General features: G+C 41.7%; 1 protein-coding gene across 4 annotated transcripts in view; it reads left to right on the top strand.

Moving 5' to 3' along the window:
- LOC144595265 (E3 ubiquitin-protein ligase SH3RF3-like) overlaps window positions 1–20,448 on the top strand; it is a 258,681-nt gene extending 238,233 nt beyond the window's left edge. For all 4 annotated transcript variants that reach the window (XM_078402549.1, XM_078402551.1, XM_078402550.1 and 1 more), the window contains 3 exons: window positions 548–873; window positions 13,242–13,582; window positions 18,555–20,448. In XM_078402549.1, coding sequence (XP_078258675.1) covers window positions 548–873; window positions 13,242–13,582; window positions 18,555–18,723 — 836 coding nt within the window. In that variant the 3' untranslated portion in view covers window positions 18,724–20,448. The remainder of the gene's footprint in view (window positions 1–547; window positions 874–13,241; window positions 13,583–18,554) is intronic.
- The last annotated feature ends 940 nt before the right edge of the window (window positions 20,449–21,388 follow it).

Below are 21,388 nucleotides of genomic sequence, written 5' to 3'. Positions count from 1 at the left end.
GAGTCTCACCCCAGACACTTCCTCTTCTCCCATCAGTCTAGAGACAGAAATGTGAAAATGCTCTCCTCCAGATTCAGGGACAGTTTCTTCCCAGCTGTTATCAGGCAACTGAACCATGCTTTCACCAACTAGAGAGAGGTCCTGACTTACCATCTACCTCATTTGAGACCCTTGGACTATCTTTAATTGGACTTTACTGGACTTTATCTTGCACTAAATGTTATTCCCTTTATCATGTATCTGTACACTATGGGTAGCTTGATTGTAATCATGTATAGTCTTTCCGCTGAGTGGATAGCACACAACAAAAATGTTTTTCACTGTACTTGGTACACATGCCAATATACTAAACTAAACTAAAAACTAAAATTATATTGTGTATACTTTTCTCATTTTGATTTTTGTTTTTTAATATGAAATTTTTTTAATTTGAGCATCAACATTATCTGAAAATAATCTGAGGAATTAACATCTTTGATATTTGCCACAAACCAAGGGCACTCTTCTAACCAACCCTTTCACTATGCCTTCCATTTTATTTCTGCAGTCCATCCTGCTGTTCAAGTGCTTGATCGTCCAACTGCTACTGTGCCTCCACTGAGAACACAAAGTCCTCCCACCCGAATCCCCGCCACTGTGGTGAGACCGCAGCCTGTGACCTCCCCACATCACACTCACCAAACCTCCGGAGCTCCTGCTAACAGACCAGCCATTTCACTCACCTCTGCAGCTGTTGCAATCACTCCACCAAATGTTAACGCAGCCAACCTGAATGGAGATACAATGGGTGGACCAGCAAGTTCCTTGACGACCTCCAGCCCATCAAACTCTGCACCCGCAGTACCCAAACTGGAAGAGCGTAAAATTGAAAGGGTGAGTCTTACCATTAGATTTTTCATGGTGGGGCTTTCACCTCACCTTCCTTGCACATTGGGGATAACGTTCACGTGATAATCAAAGAGTGGTCATCAGATTGTATCGAATATTTCAATGTGTAAGATTGACTACAAAACTTGTGGACCTTTAACAAAATCACTCACATATTTAGCTTGGAGAAACAAGGAACTGCAGACACTGGTTTACGGGAATAAAAAGACACAAAGTGCTGGAGTAACTCAGCAGGTCAGGCAGCATCTCTGGAGAAAAGGAATAGGTGGCATTTCGGGTCAAGACATCACCTACCCATGTTCTCAGGAGATGCAGCCTAACCCGATGTATCTTTTTTCACATATTTAGCTTTATTTGTTAAAGCATGTAAATCATGGGAATGACATGGTGGCGCAACAGTAGAGTTGCTACCTTACAGTGCAAGACACCCAGGTTTGATCCTGACTATGAGTGCTGCCTGTATGGAGTTTGTACGTTCTTCCCGTGACTGCGTGGGTTTTCTCTGGATGCTCTTGTTTCCTCCCACTGTCCAAAGATGCATAGGTTTGTAGATCAATTGGCTTCTGCAAATTTTAAATTGTTCCAAAAGTGTAGGATAGTGCCAGTGTGCAGGGATCGCTGGTCAGCGCGGACTGTGGCTGAAGGGCCTGTTTCCACGCTGCATCTCGAATCTAAACTAAACTAAACATTTTATGCTTCAGACACCAAACTATTTGATCTGAAAATATCTACTTGTATTTTGGATTGCACGGCCAATGATTTCTATTCAGGTAGAGTTCTAGATTGGGCACTTGGTCTCATGCCTCACTTATATCTCAGCACATAAGAAAATTCTGTGTGTACTGGCAGAAATAAAATGTGCACTCTGTAAGTTGTGCAGAATGTTACAAGTAAATTCTTCATCTCCTCTAAATAATAAACATTTTCTGTAACTACTGGACATGTTCAACATTTCTGAACTGTCTTATCATATCATATCACATATCATATATATACAGCCGGAAACAGGCCTTTTCGGCCCTCCAAGTCCGTGCCGCCCAGTGATCCCCGTACATTAACACTATCCTACACCCACTAGGGACAATGTTTACATTTACCCAGCCAGTTAACCTACATACCTGTACGTCTTTGGAGTGTGGGAGGAAACCGAAGATCTCGGAGTAAACCCACGCAGGTCACGGGGAGAACGTACAAACTCCTTACAGTGCAGCACCCGTAGTCAGGATCGAACCTGAGTCTCCGGCGCTGCATTCGCTGTAAAGCAGCAACTCTACCGCTGCGCTACCGTGCCGTCCTTATTTTTACCCAAAGTCGAAATATGATGCCCACAAGCAAGTTTAACTGAACCATGAATAACATCGCATAATCCTTGCTCCCTGCAGATAGGTCACGGCTAATACGCTTGGGATAATAGAAGGGGAAGTGGCAATCAGCAGCATGCCTTCTCCCATGTGATTCATGGTCCTGTTTTATGCTCTCATTAGTAGGGCTCTGCACTTGGGATCAGTTGTTCACTACATCTCAGTATTTCTGCATTTAGTTGCTACTGTTGCTGCTGAGAATATTAGCCAGACTGAAGAGAGTATTAAATACTCTGGAATTGGATTTTATGCCCAGTTTTAATTTTCGGCCATCAAATTTAAAGATTAAAATGTCACTCTTTCATTGTTTCTACCAGGGACAATTTTTGTTTCTGATTTTTCATGCATTGATACGCTCTAAATTCCTTCTGCAGATTTTTCTGCAATAACTCCTTTGGGTAAAAAAAAGGACAAAGTGATGGAGTAACTCAGCAGGTCAGGCAGCATCTCTGGAGAACATGGATAGGTGACGTTTTGGTCGGGACCCTCGTTCAGATGTTTTCACTATTCCTCCTGTCCTCCCTCAACATAGGCCTGACCTTTGTATCCCTACACCCACATCTCAACGAGTTCCGGAGCCACCATGATGTGGAGCTCTTCTTCCATCGATTCCACCTCCAGGCCTTTTTCAATGGGAGAGAAGCTTCTCCTCCCAGTGATGACCCCTTCTTCCATCTCCAACCAAAACCACCTTGTTTCTAACCTCCAAAGGGTATGTGGCTAGGAATGTTACATTAGTATGGGATGTGGTTCCAGTAGCTTTTAGATTTACTCTGAGGGCTTTGTAAATGCCTGACATTCCATTGTTTTGGCCTTATCAAGGCCAATCTAGTGGCCAGAATGTCCAGTGAAAGTAACAATATCACATGCATTGTGACCTTTCAGTGATCTGTACACTGACCTTTCTGTCCTGGCCCTCCTCCACTGTGAGATTGACACATGCAAATTGGACGAACAGTGCCTCATATTTTGTTTGGTCAGCTTATAACCCAGCAGTATAATTTTGACTTCTCTAATTTTATGTAAACCCTGCATTCCCTCCCTCCCCCCTCCTCCACCCTCGTCTTCCTACTGGTTCCACTGTTCGCATCCCTGTATCTCTTCGTTGTCACCTCTTCCCCAGCCAACAATGGTCCATTATGGGATCTACCCTTCGTTGGTCATCTGTTGCCGGCCCTGATTTGTTTGAGCCTTTTCCTACCTCGAGTTTCCCCGTCCCCCCTCACATACTTTCAATCTGGAGAAGGGTTCTGACCTGAAACATCACCCATCCTTTTTTCCCGGGATGCTGCCTGACCTGCTGAGTTACTACAGCATTTTGTGTCTATCTTCAGCTGTACTATAGTTGGGAATAGAGCCTCCTGCAGACCAAACTCTGAGTTGGGCATTCCCCGGGGAACCAGTTTATTTTCAATTTAAAAAATGTGATAAATATAGTTAATATAATGAATATACTTTAGTTGGGTATGTATCCAATCAGTATATTCACTTTCCATGGCATGTTGCTTGTGAATTTTATTCATCGTAAAATGTATACTGGCCATGCAGAATCTGTTGTTATATCCATACTAGGATTTTTTTCTGTGGTCTACTAATGAATTGAACATTTTTAAATGACAATAGTTGGGCTTGAGATTTTACAGCTCACTCAATTGCACCACCTACTGGCTAGAATGCAGAACCGCACCATTCCAGCAACTTTTTATCAGCAGTTTCATAAGCCTACAAATTGAAACAATTATTGCTGATTTTTAATGCACAAATTGCACGTCAGTAATTTATCCAAGGTTAGATTGCCTAACATATAGGGTGGTGAATCTGTGGAATTCATTGCCACAGAAGGCTGTGGAGGCCAAGACAATGGATATTTTTAAGGCAAAATGGATTCCTCATTAACATAGAAACATAGGAAATAGGTACAGGAGGAGGCCATTTGGCCCTTTGAGCCAGCACCACCATTCATTGTGATCATGGCTGATCATCTACAATCAGTAACCTGTGCCTGCCTTCTCCCCATATCCCTAGAGCTCTATCTAATTCTCTTTTAAATTCATCCAGTGAATTGGCTTCCACTGCCTTCTGTGGCAGAGAATTCCACAAATTCACGATTCTCTGGAGGAAAAAGTTTCTTCTCACCTCAGTTTTAAATGGCCTCCCCTTTATTCTTAGACTGTGTCCCCTGGTTCTGGACTCCCCCAACATTGGGAACATTTTTCCTGCATCTAGCCTGTCTAGTCCTTTTATAATTTTATACGTCTCTATAAGATCCCCTCTCATCCTTCTAAACTCCAGTGAATACAAGCCTAGTCTTTCCAATCTTTCCTCATATGACAGTCCCTCCATCCCAGGGATTAACTTCGTGAACCTACGCTGCACTGCCTCAATAACAAGGACGTCCTTCCTCAAGTTAGGAGACCAAAACTGCTCACAATACTCCAGATGTGGTCTCACCAGGGCCCTATACAACCGCAGGAGGACTTCTTTGCTCCTGTACTTAAATTCTCTCGTTATGAAGGCCAACATGCCATTAGCTTTCTTCACTGCCTGCTGTACCTGCTCGCTTACTTTCAGTGACTGGTGTACAAAGACACCAAGGTCTCGTTGCACTTCCCCTTTACCTAATCTGACACCATTGAGATAATAATCTGCCTCCTTTTTGCCGCCAAAGTTGATAACCTCACATTTATCTACATTATACTGCATCTGCAATGCATCTGCCCACTCACTCAACCTGTCCAAGTCACCCTGTAACCTCCTAACATCCTCTTCACAGTTCACACTGCCACCCAGCTTTGTGTCATCCACAAACTTGCTAGTGTTACTTCTAATTCCATCATCCAAATCATTAATATATATTGTAAATAGTTGCGGCCCCAGCACCGAGCCTTGCGGCACTCCACTCTCCACTGCCTGCCATTCTGAAAAGGACCCGTTTATTCCTACTCTTTGCTTCCTGTCTGCCAACCAATTCTCTATCCGTGTCAATACCCTACCCCCAATACCATATGCTCTAATTTTGCTCACCAACCTCCCTGCATTCCTACTGGTACCTTATCAAAGGCTTTCTGAAAGTCTAGATACACTACATCCACTTTACCTGTCACATCCTCAAAAAATTCCAGAAGATTAGTCAAGCAGGATTTCCCCTTCATATATCCATGCTGACTTGGAACCAATCCTGTTACCGCTATCCAAATGCGCCGTTATTACCTCTTTAATAATTGACTCCAGCATCTTCCCCACCACTGATGTCAAGCTAACTGGTCTATTATTCCCTGTTTTCTCTCTTGCTCCTTTCTTGAAAAGTGGGATAACATTAGCTACCCTCCAATCCACAGGAACTGATCCTGAATCTATTGAACATTGGAAAATGATCACCAATGCGTCCACGATTTCTTGAGCCACCTCCTTGAGGACCCAGGGATGCAGACCATCAGACCCTGGGGATTTATCAGCCTTCAGTCCCATCAGTCTACTCAATACTATTTCTCGCCTAATGCAAATTTCAGTTCCTCTGTCTCCCTTGTTTAGAAGGGTGTCAGGGGTTATGGGGAGAAGGCAGGAGAATGGGGTTTAGATGGAAAGATAGATCAGCCATGATTGAATGGTGTAGAATTGAGGGGCCGAATGGCCCAATTCTGCTTCTATCACTTATGAACTTATGAACAATTTACATTATTCACAATTTACATTAGCAGGGCTGACATTTTGACAACAACAGACTTGCTCTCAATGGTGCCACAAGTCACACATGGCACATTTCCTCGTGTACCAACATAAATCACAGCTTTAGGTGCAACTTACAACTGTTGTTGAACACTTGTACTATTATAAACAGCGGCACTGTGGCGCAGCGGCAGCGTTAGAGTTGCTGCCATACAATGCCAGAGATCCGGGTTTGATCCTGACTACGTGCACTGTCTGTATGGAGTTTGTATGTTATCCCCATGACCACGTGGGTGCTCCGGTTTCCTCCCACACTCCAAAGACGTACAGGTTTGTAGGTTAATTGACTTGGTAAAATTGTAAATTGTCCCTTGTGTGTGTAGGATAGAGTTAGTGTGTTGGGATCGCTGAATTCTACAGGCCAAATCTTGGGTTGTGCATTATGGTTTTGGTGAAATCCCTGGGGATTTTGATAATTAAGCCCCAGCCACATGGCAACTTCACTGAGGCCTTTTAAAATGAAAAATCATCCCTTTTGCCGAGATTTTAGTATCTGGCTTAAAATCAGTTTTGTGGAGGCACATGAGAAGATTGAGGTCCTGTACTATATTTTCTCAATTCTTAGCCCCCTCGGTCATGGCTGACCATGGGTGATGCATCCTAGTTGGCTGCTTGCTCCACACCTTGGCTAGAGCAGCGTCGCTTGTGGCGGAAGAGACCAATGCGGGAGTGACAGTCTCTGTCGCAAAGGTCACATTTGTGCGTGGACTCTGGTCTGTTGAAGTTGCTGCGCACCTTTCTGCGTGCCCACTTGTCTGCCATTGCGTTCATCAGTTTCTCTTCCCAAGTTTTGAGATTTTGGTTCAGGGTACCTCTCCACCTCGTGCGGTCAGCTGCAAGGCTCTCCCAGGACTCCACATCGATGTCGACCGCCTTCAAATCTCTCTTGCAGACATCCTTGTAACGTAGCTGGGGGCGGCCGATGGTTCTCCTCCCAGATGTTAGCTCTCCATAGAGGATGTCTTTTGGAATACGGCCATCCTCCATGCGGTGGACATGGCCCAGCGCTGCCTGAGTAGAGTGTACATACTCGGAAGGCCAGCGCGAGACAGAATCTCAGCGTTGGACACTCTATCTTGCCAGGATATACCCAGGATACAACGGATGCTTCTAAGGTGAAAGGTATTGAGTCTTCCCTCCAGTCTGGCATATGTTGTCCATGTCTCACTGCCGTACAGCAGCGTGCTGTTGACACAGGCGTTGTAGACTGCTATCTTTGTCTTCACTGTCAGCTTTGGATTGGTTCACACTTGAGTTGTGAGGCGAGCGAGAGTTGTGGCTGCCTTCCCGATCCTCTTGTCAACCTCTGTGTCCAAGGAGAGGTTGTTGTGATGGTGGAGCCGAGGTACGTGAACTGATGGACGACATCGGGTTCGTCGTCATCGATGGTGATGACAGGCGCTGCCCCAGGACGTTCGTCTTCTTCAGGCTGGTGGTCAGCCCGAAGTCCTTGCAAGCCCGATAGAAGCGGTCCATTAGTGACTGTAGTTCCTGCTGGGTGTGGGACACAACTGCCGCGTCATCGGCGAACAATATGTCTCTGATGAGAGCTTCATGTACTTTTGTCTTGGCTCTGAGGCAGGTGAGGTTGAAGAGCCTGTCATCTGATCTAGTACGCGGGTAGATCCCCTCTGTCATGGTGCCGAAGGCATATTTCAGGAGCAGAGCAAAGAAAATCCCAAAGAGTGTGGGAGCGAGGACGCAGCCTTGTTTGACGCCACTGCGGATGTCGAAGGGCTCCGAGAAACTGCCATTGAACTGCACTGTCCCCTTCATGTTGATGTGGAAGGATTTTATCATGCTCTGCAGTTTTGGTGGACAGCCGATCTTTGGGAGAGCCTTGAATAGGCCATCTCTGCTGAAGAAGTCGAGCGCCTTGGTGAGGTCAATGAAAGCAATATACAGGGGCATCCGCTGTTCTCTGCACTTCTCCTGGAGCTGGCGAAGGGAGAAGACCATGTCTACTGTTGACCTTCCAGCTCAGAATCCGCTGACTCTGGGTAGACACGTTCTGCCAGCTTCTGCAGGCGGATCAAGATGACCCGAGCAAAGACCTTGCCGACGATGTTGAGGAGGGAGATGCCTCTGTAGTTGTTGCAGTCACTTCTCTCTGCAGGTTCTTCTCGTTGGCTGACTGCTTGTACTCAGCTAGGGCGGCGTGCTTGGCTTTGATGACGGGAGTCATTGCGGTCGACTTGGCCTCAAACCAGTTGTATGTCTTTAAGATCTTCTTCCCAAAGCTAGCCAAGGCTGTGTGGTGCATGGTGTCCCGCAGAGTTTCCCACTTCTCTGTTGCAGAGTCTCCAGGACACGAGGAGCCAAGTTCTCTCTCAAAAGCCTCTGCAAATTGTTGCTAGAGGTCTGGATGGGGCATCTTGTTGACATCGATGCGGGGTTTCCCCTGCTTCTTGGTATAGTAGAACCTCTTTGGTTGTAGCCTGATCTTGCAACACACCAAGGAGTGATCTGTGTCGCAGTCCACACTGTGGTAGGAGCGTGTGTGGAGAACGTTGTTGAGGGCGGCACGTCTGACTAGGATCAGATCCAGTTGATGCCAGTGCTTTGAGCGTGGGTGATCCAGGAAACCTTGTGCTAGGGCTTTGTCTGGAGGTACGAGTTGGCAATGCTTGCACAATGGTTACACAATTAGCTATTTGTTCAATGTGAATTATGTTGATAAATAAGCAATGGGAAATCCAGAAATAAATCACATTTAGGGCAGGCATGGTGGTGCAGCGGTAGAGTTGCTGTTCAACAGCGATTTGCAGCGCCGGAGACCCGGGTTTGATCTCGACTATGGGTGCTGTCGATACGGAGTTTGTACGTTCTCCCCATGAGCTGCGTGGGTTTTCTCCGAGATCTTCGGTTTACTCCCACACTCCAAAGACGTACATGTAGGTAAATTGGCTTGGTATAAATGTAAATTGTCCCCAGTGTGTGTAGGATAGTGTTAGTGTGCAGGGATCGCTGGTCGGTGGGGACTCGATGGGGCAAAGAGAGGGCCTGTAACCGCGCTGCATCTCTAAACTAAACTAAACTAAACATATTCACAGGCTTTCTCCACTTGTTGCTGTCCTCGGTACTACTGGTTTTATTTAAGCTAATGGTCCAACTTGCAGCCAACATTGGGTGACTCTTTATTAGGAAGTACTAGTATTACAATGCAGTTGCCACATGTCCAATTTTCCCAATCTATTACCGAGATTACTTTTAAAAGCAGTCTATCATTGGATTAATTTTTCACATTCTATTCAATGTTTCTCGGTGGAATATTCTAGAAAGAACCAGGGAAGGTCAACATCTGTGCTCCAAATTCCTGAATATTTCATTGAATATTTAAGTTGGCGAAGAGAGGAAGGTCTTAGAAACTGATCACAAAATATTTGTGCTCTAATTGCAAAATTGACGATGCTTGCTGACATTTTTTAGCTAGGAGAGAAAGACTACTTGGCTTGAAGTTCTTCATACGTGAGATATAAATACAGTCACTCTCACAAAATAACGCTTAATACTTTGTCCCCCCCCTTTCTGAATACCCTGCAGAAAATGGGAAAATCCAATTATTATGGAGCAGTGATGCGTGACTCTGAGGAGATTAGAACTGAACCCAAGATCCCTAACATGACCCAACGTAATTTTCTACCATCCAGCAACCTTTCATTAACTGCGCATTAGCAAGTCGTAAATAAGGGGCCTTTGTCTTTCAGAGTGTTGCCATAGTTGGGTGAATATCATTTACCCTCAGCAGTCTGCATTTTAAACAATGATTACTCAAATATGATATGCTTTGTTTGAATTGTGCTGCATGTGAACTGATGGCAATTATGTTCATGCAGTAATTTATAATAATATACACGTTCAGGGAACAATGTGAAGAATACATGTAATTTTAAATACAAACTAAAATTTCATTAATATTTGCAATCTGTAATCAATCTATTTTGTTACAGTGATTACACCAGTCTCATTCGCTTTCCCTATAGCAGTTTAATAGTGATCAAGATTTTGTCCAGTGCTGTCACAATTGGGTGCTAATGCCTGCAATCTTAATTGTATTTAAACCCACAACTGAAAAACAGAAAATGCTGGAAATACTCAGCAGGTCAGGTCACGTGTGGGAAGAACCAGAGAGCTAATGTTTCAGATTGAAGACTCTATGTCAGAAATCTGTAACTACTTGGCCAAGATCCAATGCCAGTACCCCTGATACCTCATCCAGGACAATTCTAGCATTTCCCACACGAGGGTGTGTTTGTCAGTGTGTGGTTCAAAATTGGGGCAACGCTAACTTTGAAGGTATTAGACAGGTATTGGAAGATATTAAGGCAGAGATAGATCGATTTTTGATTAGTACAGGTGTCAGAGGTTATGGGGAGAAGGCAGGAGAATGGGGTTAGGAGGGAAAATAGATCAGCCAAGATTGAATGGCGGAGTAGACTTGATGGGCCAAATGGCCCAATTCTACTCCTATCCCTTATGACCTTATGACAGCAACTTACAAAAGGTGATTGGAGTAAATTGTTTGCAGGCAAAAGAATACCCGGAATATGGAATGGTTTTAAAAGTGTGATAGTAAGAGGTCAAGGTACGCACGTTCCACTTAGAGTGAAGGGCAAGGCAGATCGGAGAAAGGAACTAGCAGTTTCGCTGTCATCCTGCTTCGTTTCACGGTTCGTACCCCCCTCGTTATCACCTCATCCTTAGCCAATAATGGACCATTGAGGGCTCCACCTTTCCTTGATCATCCTAGTAAGCCTTGATACCTTTCATTCTTTTGTTCTTTATACCCTTTCATACCTCTAGTTTCCCTCTGTCTGAAGAAGGGTCTCGACCCGAAACGTCACCTATGCTTTTTCTCCAAAGATACTGCCTGACCCGTTGAGTTATTCTAACATTTTGTGTCTATCTTCGGTTTAAACCAGCATTTTCAGTTCCTTCCTACACGCTAAGTCCAATATGGTTACAAGAAAGGTTTTGCTCATATAACTGGCATGAGGTAACGTAGCATGGCAAGAAGATGGGTACCTGAAATAGATTCAGGGGAGACGGGAAACGTAAGATTTAAGAAATTCATTTTCTAAAGTTTTGGAGCAAGGGAATTTGGAACGTAGTGGAATCGACAAAACTAGACAATATATTTTTATTTACTGTTCTTAATAGTATATAGTTTAAAATGATCGTATGAGGGAGATAAGGTCAATACCGGACTCATAGAAATAGGGACACTACTCACGTCACAGTTACAATACTATGTTCTAGCCCACACACGAGGGACAATTTACAGAATCCAATTAATCTACAAACCTGCACGTCTTTGGAATGTAGGAGGAAACTGGAGCACCTGGACAAAACCCACACAGTCTCAGGGAGAACATACAAACTCTGTACAGACGGTACCCGTAGTCGGGATCGAACCAGTGTCTTTTGCACTGTATGGCAGCAACTCTACCGCTGCGCCACTGAGTCACCCCAACACCTCTGGTCACCTTATAACAGAAACGATGCAATAAAATTAGAGAGAGTACAGGGGAAATCTATGAAGATATTAGTAGGTTCTCCTCCTCTCTTCACTGAGTTACTCCAGCATTTTGTGAATAAATCGATTTGTACCAGCATCTGCAGTTATTTTCTTATACTTAGTAGGATTGATGCTATCCTTAAAAAAAAAATAGGTGCATTCATTTTCTTTGAGAAAGCTGAAAGGAGATTTAATTGAGTTATAAATGATGAGAGGACAAGAGAGATTATTAACTAGGTGGAACTATATTTACAGTAATAGATTGGAGTGGAGTTGAATTACTTTCTCTCCCAATGGATGATGAGTTCTGGAACCTGCTTCCTTGATCTCATTTATAAAAAACACTGCACACTTGAGGGACTGTAATATTTAAAGCGGTGTACCATGAGCCGAGACGGGATTTTAAGCTGGATGGCTTTGTCAGCCAATGTGAATGCAATGGACCAAATCATTTACTTTTGCACCATAAATTTTTATGTCTATAATTGTAGATTAATAAAGAATGCAACATCCTTCAAATATTGTCAACTTTGTTTTTAATGAAATTTCTGGACAGACTTTGTGTTGCACAGAATTTTAAGGAAGTGACATTATACATTGCAGCAGTTATGCTGCATATGATGAGAACTCTACCTAATGTCAGACTATTGCACGGGCAGCACAGTGGTCTAGCAGTGGAGTTGCTGCCTTACAGTGCCCGAGACCTGGGTTTGATCCTGACCACGGGTGCTGTCTGTGTGGAGTTTGCACGTTCTCCCTGTGACCACGTGGGTTTTCTCCCACACTCCAAAGATGTGCAGGTTTGTAGGTTAATTGGCTTCTGTAAATTGTCTCCAGTGTGTAAGCGAGAATTAGTGTATGAGTGATTGCTGGTCAGCACAGACTCAGTTGGCTGACAGGCCTGTGTTCTTGCTGTATCACTGAACTAAACTAAACCAATCTCCTGGTAATGGCTTCACACTTATTATAATACAGCTTGTGGTGTTGTGTGTATATTTATATATATATGTGTGTATATATATATATATATATATATAGTAACATTTAACCCATCCCATGTTACAAACATATAGTATTTCAACAACATCCATACCTGTAGTTGTAGTTTTAATCAAGTAAAAACCAAGCCCTGCCATACTTAATACAGTTTTTACATTTTACACATTGGGAGGTGCATTCTATGTAACTGGTGTACACAGAGTTTAACAGTGCTATATATTATTCGTAACAAAGCTGGTGATAGAAAAATGTGAACTAATTTGGTTCATCAGGGATTGAATCCACCAGGCTCCTGGTTAATTGATTACACTTTTATTTCACTCCTGCCATCAGGAAGAAAGGAGAGAACCTAAAAACTGTAACATCCAGGTTCAGGAACAGCTTCTCCTCTACAGCCATCAGGCTAAAATAGCCTCCAAACTATATTGACTTGGGGACATTATTTTTAACTTTGCATTACTATTGTCTGTTGGGTTTTTTTTAACATACTGAATTTTTGTTGTTTCTTATTATGGGCTTTCTAGAGTAATATGTTTATATATCTGTTGTGCTGCTGCAAGTAAGAATCTCATTGTTCCGTTTTAGGACAAATGACAATAAAACAGTCTTGACTCTTGACTCAGCATTTAATTTAATCAGATTGATGGAAGTTTGCAATTGCAGCACTGGCTGCTGTGGGTTTTCAAATGGGCTACTGCATTGTATTTTCTTGGGTGGCTTCTTAAAGAAAAGTTCTTTGTTTACTTTAGAAAGAGAAGAAAAGTGGACTCTTGAAACTTCTGTCAGGAGCATCAGGAAAGAAGAAGCCCCGCTCCCCTCCATCTGTGTCTCCAACTCACGATCCTCAGCAGGGAGCAGCAGAGAACACCATGCAGGGAGCGATGGGTCCTGGGCTTTCTCCAGTCTCGAGCCACGGCAGAGCTGGATCTTGCCCTTTAGAAAGTGAAATGCAAGGAGCTATGGGAATGGAGCCATTGCACAGGAAAACGGGCTCTCTGGATTCCAACTTTTCCATTTCTCCTCCCACAAGGCAGCTATGCTCCTCCATGGTTGCAATCCGTCCGGAGCTCAAACCACTTCCTTGTGAAAGGTGGGTACATAATAATATAATTTACAGAGCTTTTAAAAAATATATTATTTATCAATCAGTCCGTTAACTAGCTTCACAGTTCACAACTAGGTATCCCTCTTGGGGTCACACCTGTGTCATACAACAATCTGTCTATCAGGGAGCCCCTTTGCCTGAGGTCATCTGATGGTGACCCTGATTTGTACTGCCTTTTCTCACTTTCAGTTTTTTATTCCCCGCTCTTCCTACTACTATCTCTAAAACTACTACAATCAGTATGAAGAAGGGTCCCTACCCGAAATGTCATCTATCCATTTTCTCCAGAGATGCTGCCTGACCCGCTGAGTAACTTCAGCAATTAGTGTTTACTTTATTACACATTCCGCTGATTATTTGGTGTCTTTAACTAAATAACAATGACACATTGAAGTTTAAAATACATGTTAAATGTGCTTTTATACCTCATGCTCTGGATAGATACAGGCAGGAAACAGGCCCTTCAGCCCACCGAGTCCACGCCGACCAGCGATCATGCGTACACTAGCACTATCCTACACACGAGGGACAATTTACAGAAGCCAATTAACCTAAAAACCGGTATGTCCTTGGAATATGAGAGGAAACCGGAGCACCCAGAGAAAACCCACATGGTCACGGGGAGAATGTACAAACTACGTACAGACGGCACCTGTAGCTAGAATCAAACCTGGGTCTGTGGCACTGTAAGGCAGAAACTCTACCACTGCGCCACTGTGCTGCCCTATAAATGATCAAATATAATATATATGTCATGATCTTTACTTATATAAAAATGATCCTCTGCCACATTTGAAAATTCCTACTTCCAAAATACCTCACATTAGCTTTCTGGACATTTAAAAGCAGATCTTCAGGTGTTATAAAATATTTTTCTGCCCGTGTACTATTTGTGAATAAGGATAGTAAAAACATTTGTAAGCAATGTCATTTGGATTGGAACAAAACATCATAAATCATGTCCTGCTGAAACCAATCTTTTGTTTTCAACACTCATTAAAATGAGTGAAATTTCAATCAAGACTTGCACTGAATCATCCAAAACCACATTAAATGTAGACCCAACTATTCTGTGTGCAGTTACATTTAATCACTGCTGGTTGTTGCATTCTTGTTAATAGGGGCTCCCAGTCCCCACCCTCCCCCACCACAAAGTAGCCTATGTCCAACATAATTTAAAGCAACATTTGCTCTGCTTTATCTAGACAGGAACCTAGTGCATTAGTCCTTTGGCCTTGACAGCCATGCCCTCATCACTTGAATGAAAATAAATTCATGTTTTTTATTTACTGTTCTTAATAGTATATAGTTTAAAACGATCGTATGAGGGAGATAAGGACAATACCATAGAAATAGGGACACTACTCACGTCACAGTTACAATACTATGTTCTATCCCACACACGAGGGACAATTTACAGAACCCAATTAATCTACAAACCTGCACGTCTTTGGAATGTAGGAGGAAACTGGAGCACCTGGACAAAACCCACACAGTCACAGGGAGAACATACAAACTCTGTACAGACGGTACCCATAGTCGGGATCAAACCAGTGTCTTTTGCACTGTATGGCAGCAACTCTACCGCTGCGCCACTGAGTCACCCCAACACCTGTGGTCACCTTATAACAGAAACAATGCAATAAAATTAGGGAGAGTACAGGGGAAATCTATGAAGATATTAGCAGGATTGATGCTATCCTTAAAAAATAAATAGGTGCATTAATTTTCTTTGAGAAAGTTGAAAGGAGATTTAATTGAGTTATAAATGATGAGAGGACAAGAGAGATTATTAACTAGGTGGAACTATATTTACAGTAATAGATTGGAGTGGAGTTGAATTACTTTTTCTCCCAATGGATGATGAGTTCTGGAACCTGCTTCCTTGATCTCATTTATAAAAAACACTGCACACTTGAGGGACTGTAATATTTAAAGCGGTGTACCATGAGCCGAGACGGGATTTTAAGCTGGATGGCTTTGTCAGCCAATGTGAATGCAATGGACCAAATCATTTACTTTTGCACCATAAATTTTTATGTCTATAATTGTAGATTAATAAAGAATGCAACATCCTTCAAATATTGTCAACTTTGTTTTTAATGAAATTTCTGGACAGACTTTGTGTTGCACAGAATTTTAAGGAAGTGACATTATACATTGCAGCAGTTATGCTGCATATGATGAGAACTCTACCTAATGTCAGACTATTGCACGGGCAGCAGTGGAGTTGCTGCCTTACAGTTTCCGAGACCTGGGTTTGATCCTGACCACGGGTGCTGTCTGTGTGGAGTTTGCACGTTCTCCCTGTGACCACGTGGGTTTTCTCCGTGTACTCTGGTTTTCTCCCACACTCCAAAGATGTGCGGGTTTGTAGGTTAATTGGCTTCTGTAAATTGTCTCCAGTGTGTAAGCGAGAATTAGTGTATGAGTGATTGCTGGTCAGCACAGACTCAGTTGGCTGACAGGCCTGTGTTCTTGCTGTATCACTGAACTAAACTAAACTAATCTCCTGGTAATGGCTTCACACTTATTATAATACAGCTTGTGGTGTTGTGTGTATATTTATAGTGCATTAGTACAGATTTGGCCTTGACAGCCATGCCCTCATCACTTGAATGAAAATAAATTCATGTTTTTCAATTTGTGATCAGAAAAGGTTCATGTAAACTGGTTCAAATAATCAGTGCATTCTTTTGAGGTGGAAATACCAGACACCATACATCTCAGCACATTACATCGACTGTCCAAAAGCAATATTATGCATTGTCGACTCTGATTGTGGCAAACAGTTAATTCGCCTCTATGTCGATGTCTTAAATTGCTGCCATTACTTTCCAACCACATGCAAGATACAAAGAGCACACAGAAGTATTGCTGTCTGCGGGATGTAAATAACATAGACTGGAGGAATGAGGGCATCAATATATGAATCGTGCAAAAGGAATTATGTAGCAGTGGGAAATTATATTGACCCCAGTCGTAATTCATATCATCATATCATATATATACAGCCGGAAACAGGCCTTTTCGGCCCACCAAGTCCGTGCCGCCCAGCGATCCCCGTACATTAACACTATCCTACACCCACTAGGGACAATTTTTACATTTACCCAGCCAATTAACCTACATACCTGTACGTCTTTGGAGTGTGGGAGGAAACCGAAGATCTCGGAGAAAACCCACGCAGGTCACGGGGAGAACGTACAAACTCCTTACAGTGCAGCACCCGTAGTCAGGATCGAACCTGAGTCTCTGGCGCTGCATTCGCTGTAAAGCAGCAACTCTACCGCTGCGCTACGTTTTCCATAATTTGTGCAATCTGTCTGGTGTTTCTTTTGACTAAGAACACAGTGTTATCCGGGAGCTGACAAGATGATGGAACATTTCCAATGCTGGTCCTCGGAATAGATTCCAAGCTTTATTTTCTGCTTACTCAAGAGGATGGGAATCAGTTTCACTATTGACAGTACGGCTTTGATCAATCCTCTGCTCTAGGGACTTGGACGTATCATTAACAAATGTAGCAGAAAATATAAGATTAATTATCTGAAATGAAAAGGAATAGTCACAATGGGGAGAAATGTGGAGTGACTCATTCTTTAACAATAATATAAAGCCACAGTATTTAAGATGATAATTCTTCATTGACAATGATTTGTGTTAATTATACCTTTAGGAATTTCATAACAGATGTACTGTAAGAATTTGAATAAAATGTTACGGTTCATTTTTAGGTCCTACAGCTTTCATTTTACTACCCATACACATTATTGTTTTAAATAAGGGACGTAAGTGAATCTGAAAAAAAATTACAGAATGATATGATTTACAATGAAAAGTATAGTAATGATCAAAGATGCATCTATTTCTAAATGTAAAGTGTAAAGTTGATTTTCAGTCAAGGGGCTTCACTCCCTTGTAACTCTAAGTCTGTAACCTTTACTAATTTTACTCTATGATACTTGCGCTCTTCCTAATCTGGGCTCTTGTGCAGCACAAATACTGCTAACAATCAAGTCCCAAAGAGAAGGCCAAGATCTTGTCTTGTTTAAAGGATCTTGTGAAGAAATCTAATCAAGCTCCCTGTTGCAAGAAATTATGATGGTCACTGCCAGAAATTCATTACAAAACAACATTTAGTTGTTTAGCTCAACTAAACAATCAGATGACAAGTTTATAATATGTAAGAAGGAACTGCATATGCTGGTTTAAACCGAAGATAGAAACAAAATGTTGGAGTAACTCAGCGGGACAGGCAACATCTCTGGAGAGAAGGAATGGGTGACCTTTCGGGTTGAGACCAAAACGTCACCCATTCCTTCTCTCCAGAGATGCTGCCTGTCCCGCCGAGTTACTCCAGCTTTTTGTGTCTATCTTCACAAGTTTATAATTATCTTATTTATTTTCTCTTTGGATCCTTTGCAAGTGTTAAAAGAAATCCAACTGTCTGAGTTGGATCTGTAGCAAGATTGCAATAGTTGTGCTATTACAAGAAGATTCAATGATTTTCCAGTGAGGTTGAACAAAGAACATATTTTTAATTCATGGGCTCTGTAGTTCAATGATTGTTTCACTTGACATTGTTTTCTGATTATAGATATTTATTTTTTAAAAGCACACTTCTGGTCAAAATAACATTTCTGAAAAAATAGCCAGATTGGATCTGTAACACAACAGCTGACTGAATGATTCACACCAGTTTGCATTAATGTGAGAACAAGTGTCATTTTCGCAGAAACTACAATGAATTCATTTAATTTAGAAATATAATATATTTTTTCTAAACCAATAAATAGCTTGGGTGCAAATTAAATGGTAAAGGCAACTTAAGCTAAGAGGAAAATTGCTAAGCCAGCTATTCAAACAAATTATATAATAGATGTAAGATTGCAATTGCTATTTTTGCAGAGCAAAGAGCGACTCCTAATCGAATTTTATTTATGTCTTTTGGCAGATATCGCGTACTTGTTCCCTATCCCCCACAGAGTGAAGCTGAAATAGAACTAAAAGAAGGCGATGTAGTGTTTGTTCACAAGAAACGGGAAGATGGATGGTTCAAAGGCACATTACAGCGAAATGGGAAAACTGGTTTATTCCCAGGAAGTTTTGTGGAAAACTTTTAAGTAGACTTGCCTATCCAGAGCTGCTGTTTTATTATTGATTATTAAGACTGGTCGACTTTAAACATAAGTAAATAAACTATGAAGCACAAAGTCACAGGAATCAAGAATTCACTGCCATTGTCACTTCCAAAGAAATTAAAAATTCTGTCTATAATAATGGCTTTTCATTAATGAAATTGTATAAACATGTACATACTTAAGTATGTTGTATCAGTGCCTTCCCCATGAAGCCACAGACTGAAACACAAGTACATTTGCATTTAAACTATACTGAAGTACATTTATTCTTTACTGTGTAAATTATAAATTTGGACTTTAAAAAAAAAATAGAATTTTGATATATCATAATTTATTTGGTAAGATTAGCACAGATAATGAATGATTGTATGTGACGTGCTATCTCTGACAGGCAATTATGATTTTTCTTCTTGCAATATCACAATTAGCAACCAAGAAATAATTGGAGCCGTCAACCTTCAGAGAAACAAAATATTTATCACGAGTCAACCAATTTGTTACTTGTTGTTCAATTATATTAGTCAAGACAGATGACTGTCTAATTCACAAATTATATCAATCAAATATAAAGATGTAGCAATTAGTAGACCATGTTAATCAACCAAAAATTATTTGAATCATAGTAATGAAAACTGACTGTTCTATACAGAAATAAGCTAATGTGACAGCAGCTTCACAAGAGAGAAAAGAGGTCGCTAGTCTATTGTCAAGATATTTAAGTGAATTCAGGACTTTTCTCCTTGAGTAGCAAAAATATTAGAAAAAGGTATTATACTGTCATAACGGATTGGGGAGGCCATCATATTCTGTATAAATAATTGTACAGAATCTCTCAGATTACCTGCTATCCAGTTGTTCAGAATGGCTCAGATCTGGCTCACTCCTTAGTCTAAAATGAATGGGGGTGTCATCGCAAGAGTGTTTGACTGTCAATAGACACAAAATTCTGGAGTAACTCGGGACAGGCAGCATCTCTGGAGAGAAGGAAAGGGTGACGTTTCGGGTTGAGACACTTCTTCAGACTGATGTCAGGGGAGAGGGAGATACATAGATAAGGAAGTGTAAGGTGTAAAAATAGGACAAAGGGAAAAGAGATCAAGGAAAATGTAGAATAGATCATTGTTAGCTGGGAGAAGTTAACAACAAAGCAAACAGAGATAAAATGTAGTCGGAGATAGTAAAACTGATCGGAGAACAGGGAAGGAGAGAGAGGGAAAGCAAGGGCTACTTGAAGTTAGAGAAGTTAATGTTCATACCACAGGGGTATAAGCTGCCCAAGCGAAATATGAGGTGCTGTTCCTCCAATTTGCACGAAATGTACCAGCTTTGGAACAATGTGAATCTTACTTGCTGCAGCTTAACAGGCCTGTTAACACAATAACACACATTAATATATAATAATACAATAAATTAATAACTGCAATACTGTGAGCTGTAATAGTGCAGTTGGGCTAAGGTATTGAGAGTCAATCATGTGTTTTGACAAGCTGAAACTCAGTATTCTATTTCCTGCTCTGTTATATGCACTAGATTAATTGAAAAAATTATTATACACCTGTGTAATTTTAAAAAATGAAATAAAATCCTGTTAGTTGCAAGCAACAGTTTAAAACATCCTCTAGTTGAGCATCAAAGTTGCGAAGGTGCCAGATTATCAGTAGTTCACTAAAAGGAAACAAAATGCAAATTGGTGGCTTCCAGATAAACCAGAGAAATTATCACAAAATGCTGGAGTAACTCAGCAGGTCAGGCAGCATCTCAGGAGAGAAGGAATGGGTGACGTTTCGGGTCGACCCAAAACGTCACCCATTCCTTCTCTCCTGAGATGCTGCCTGACCCGCTGAGTTACTCCAGCATTTTGTGATACCTTCGCTTTGTACCAGCATCTGCAGTTATTTTCCTACACAGCCAGAGAAATTAGGTACTAGTCTCCGGTACATGTCACACATAACTGCACAGATGACCGGGGCCTCCATGTACTCCTTTCCTGTCCTCATCACTTCTCCAAACACATTTGTGCTATTCTCTTGATTTTGAATTAAACCTACAAAGTCTTGATTTAAATGTTGAATGGGCAACTTGCCAAGCTCCACAGAAACTGATCATTTTGTCTTGCCATATTCCCCTAAGTCTTCGAATTTTGATACCATGACTTAAAATAGTTCAGTGCTTTGGTGCCTTGCGTAATGCTCTATTGTAATAGCAAACTGAACAAATTCTGAGGAGGAGCCACACAAAACAAGCAACATTGCTAACTGATAGTTTGGGGGGCACGTTCCAGGGCACGTTAAATTGTCCATTGGGGAATTGGGCAATTTGGGGCACGGCAGCACCCATCCCCAAACATACGTATACATAAACACATGTCTATGGTCATCGATACAGTTATTTATCCCAAAATGTTAACAGACATATGTCCCTTCAAATATAGGTTTAAAATTTCATCCATTCTACCATTTGCTTTAAAATATATTAAAAGGCACGTAACTCCATACCCCTTTGTTCTTCTTTTTAAATTATTGAGCCCGAGTAGCAGATGGCGCCCATTATAAATTATTTCTATATTATGTTTGCACTATCTTGTTCCCAGCATGTAGCTCAGCTGGGGGAACAACCGTTGGGATTTCTACTTCTGATTATCTGTTTC

This window comes from Rhinoraja longicauda, chromosome 7, assembly GCF_053455715.1.
Source record: "Rhinoraja longicauda isolate Sanriku21f chromosome 7, sRhiLon1.1, whole genome shotgun sequence".
Lineage (NCBI taxonomy): Eukaryota > Metazoa > Chordata > Chondrichthyes > Rajiformes > Arhynchobatidae > Rhinoraja > Rhinoraja longicauda.
This window is presented reverse-complemented; position numbering and strand designations above follow the sequence as displayed.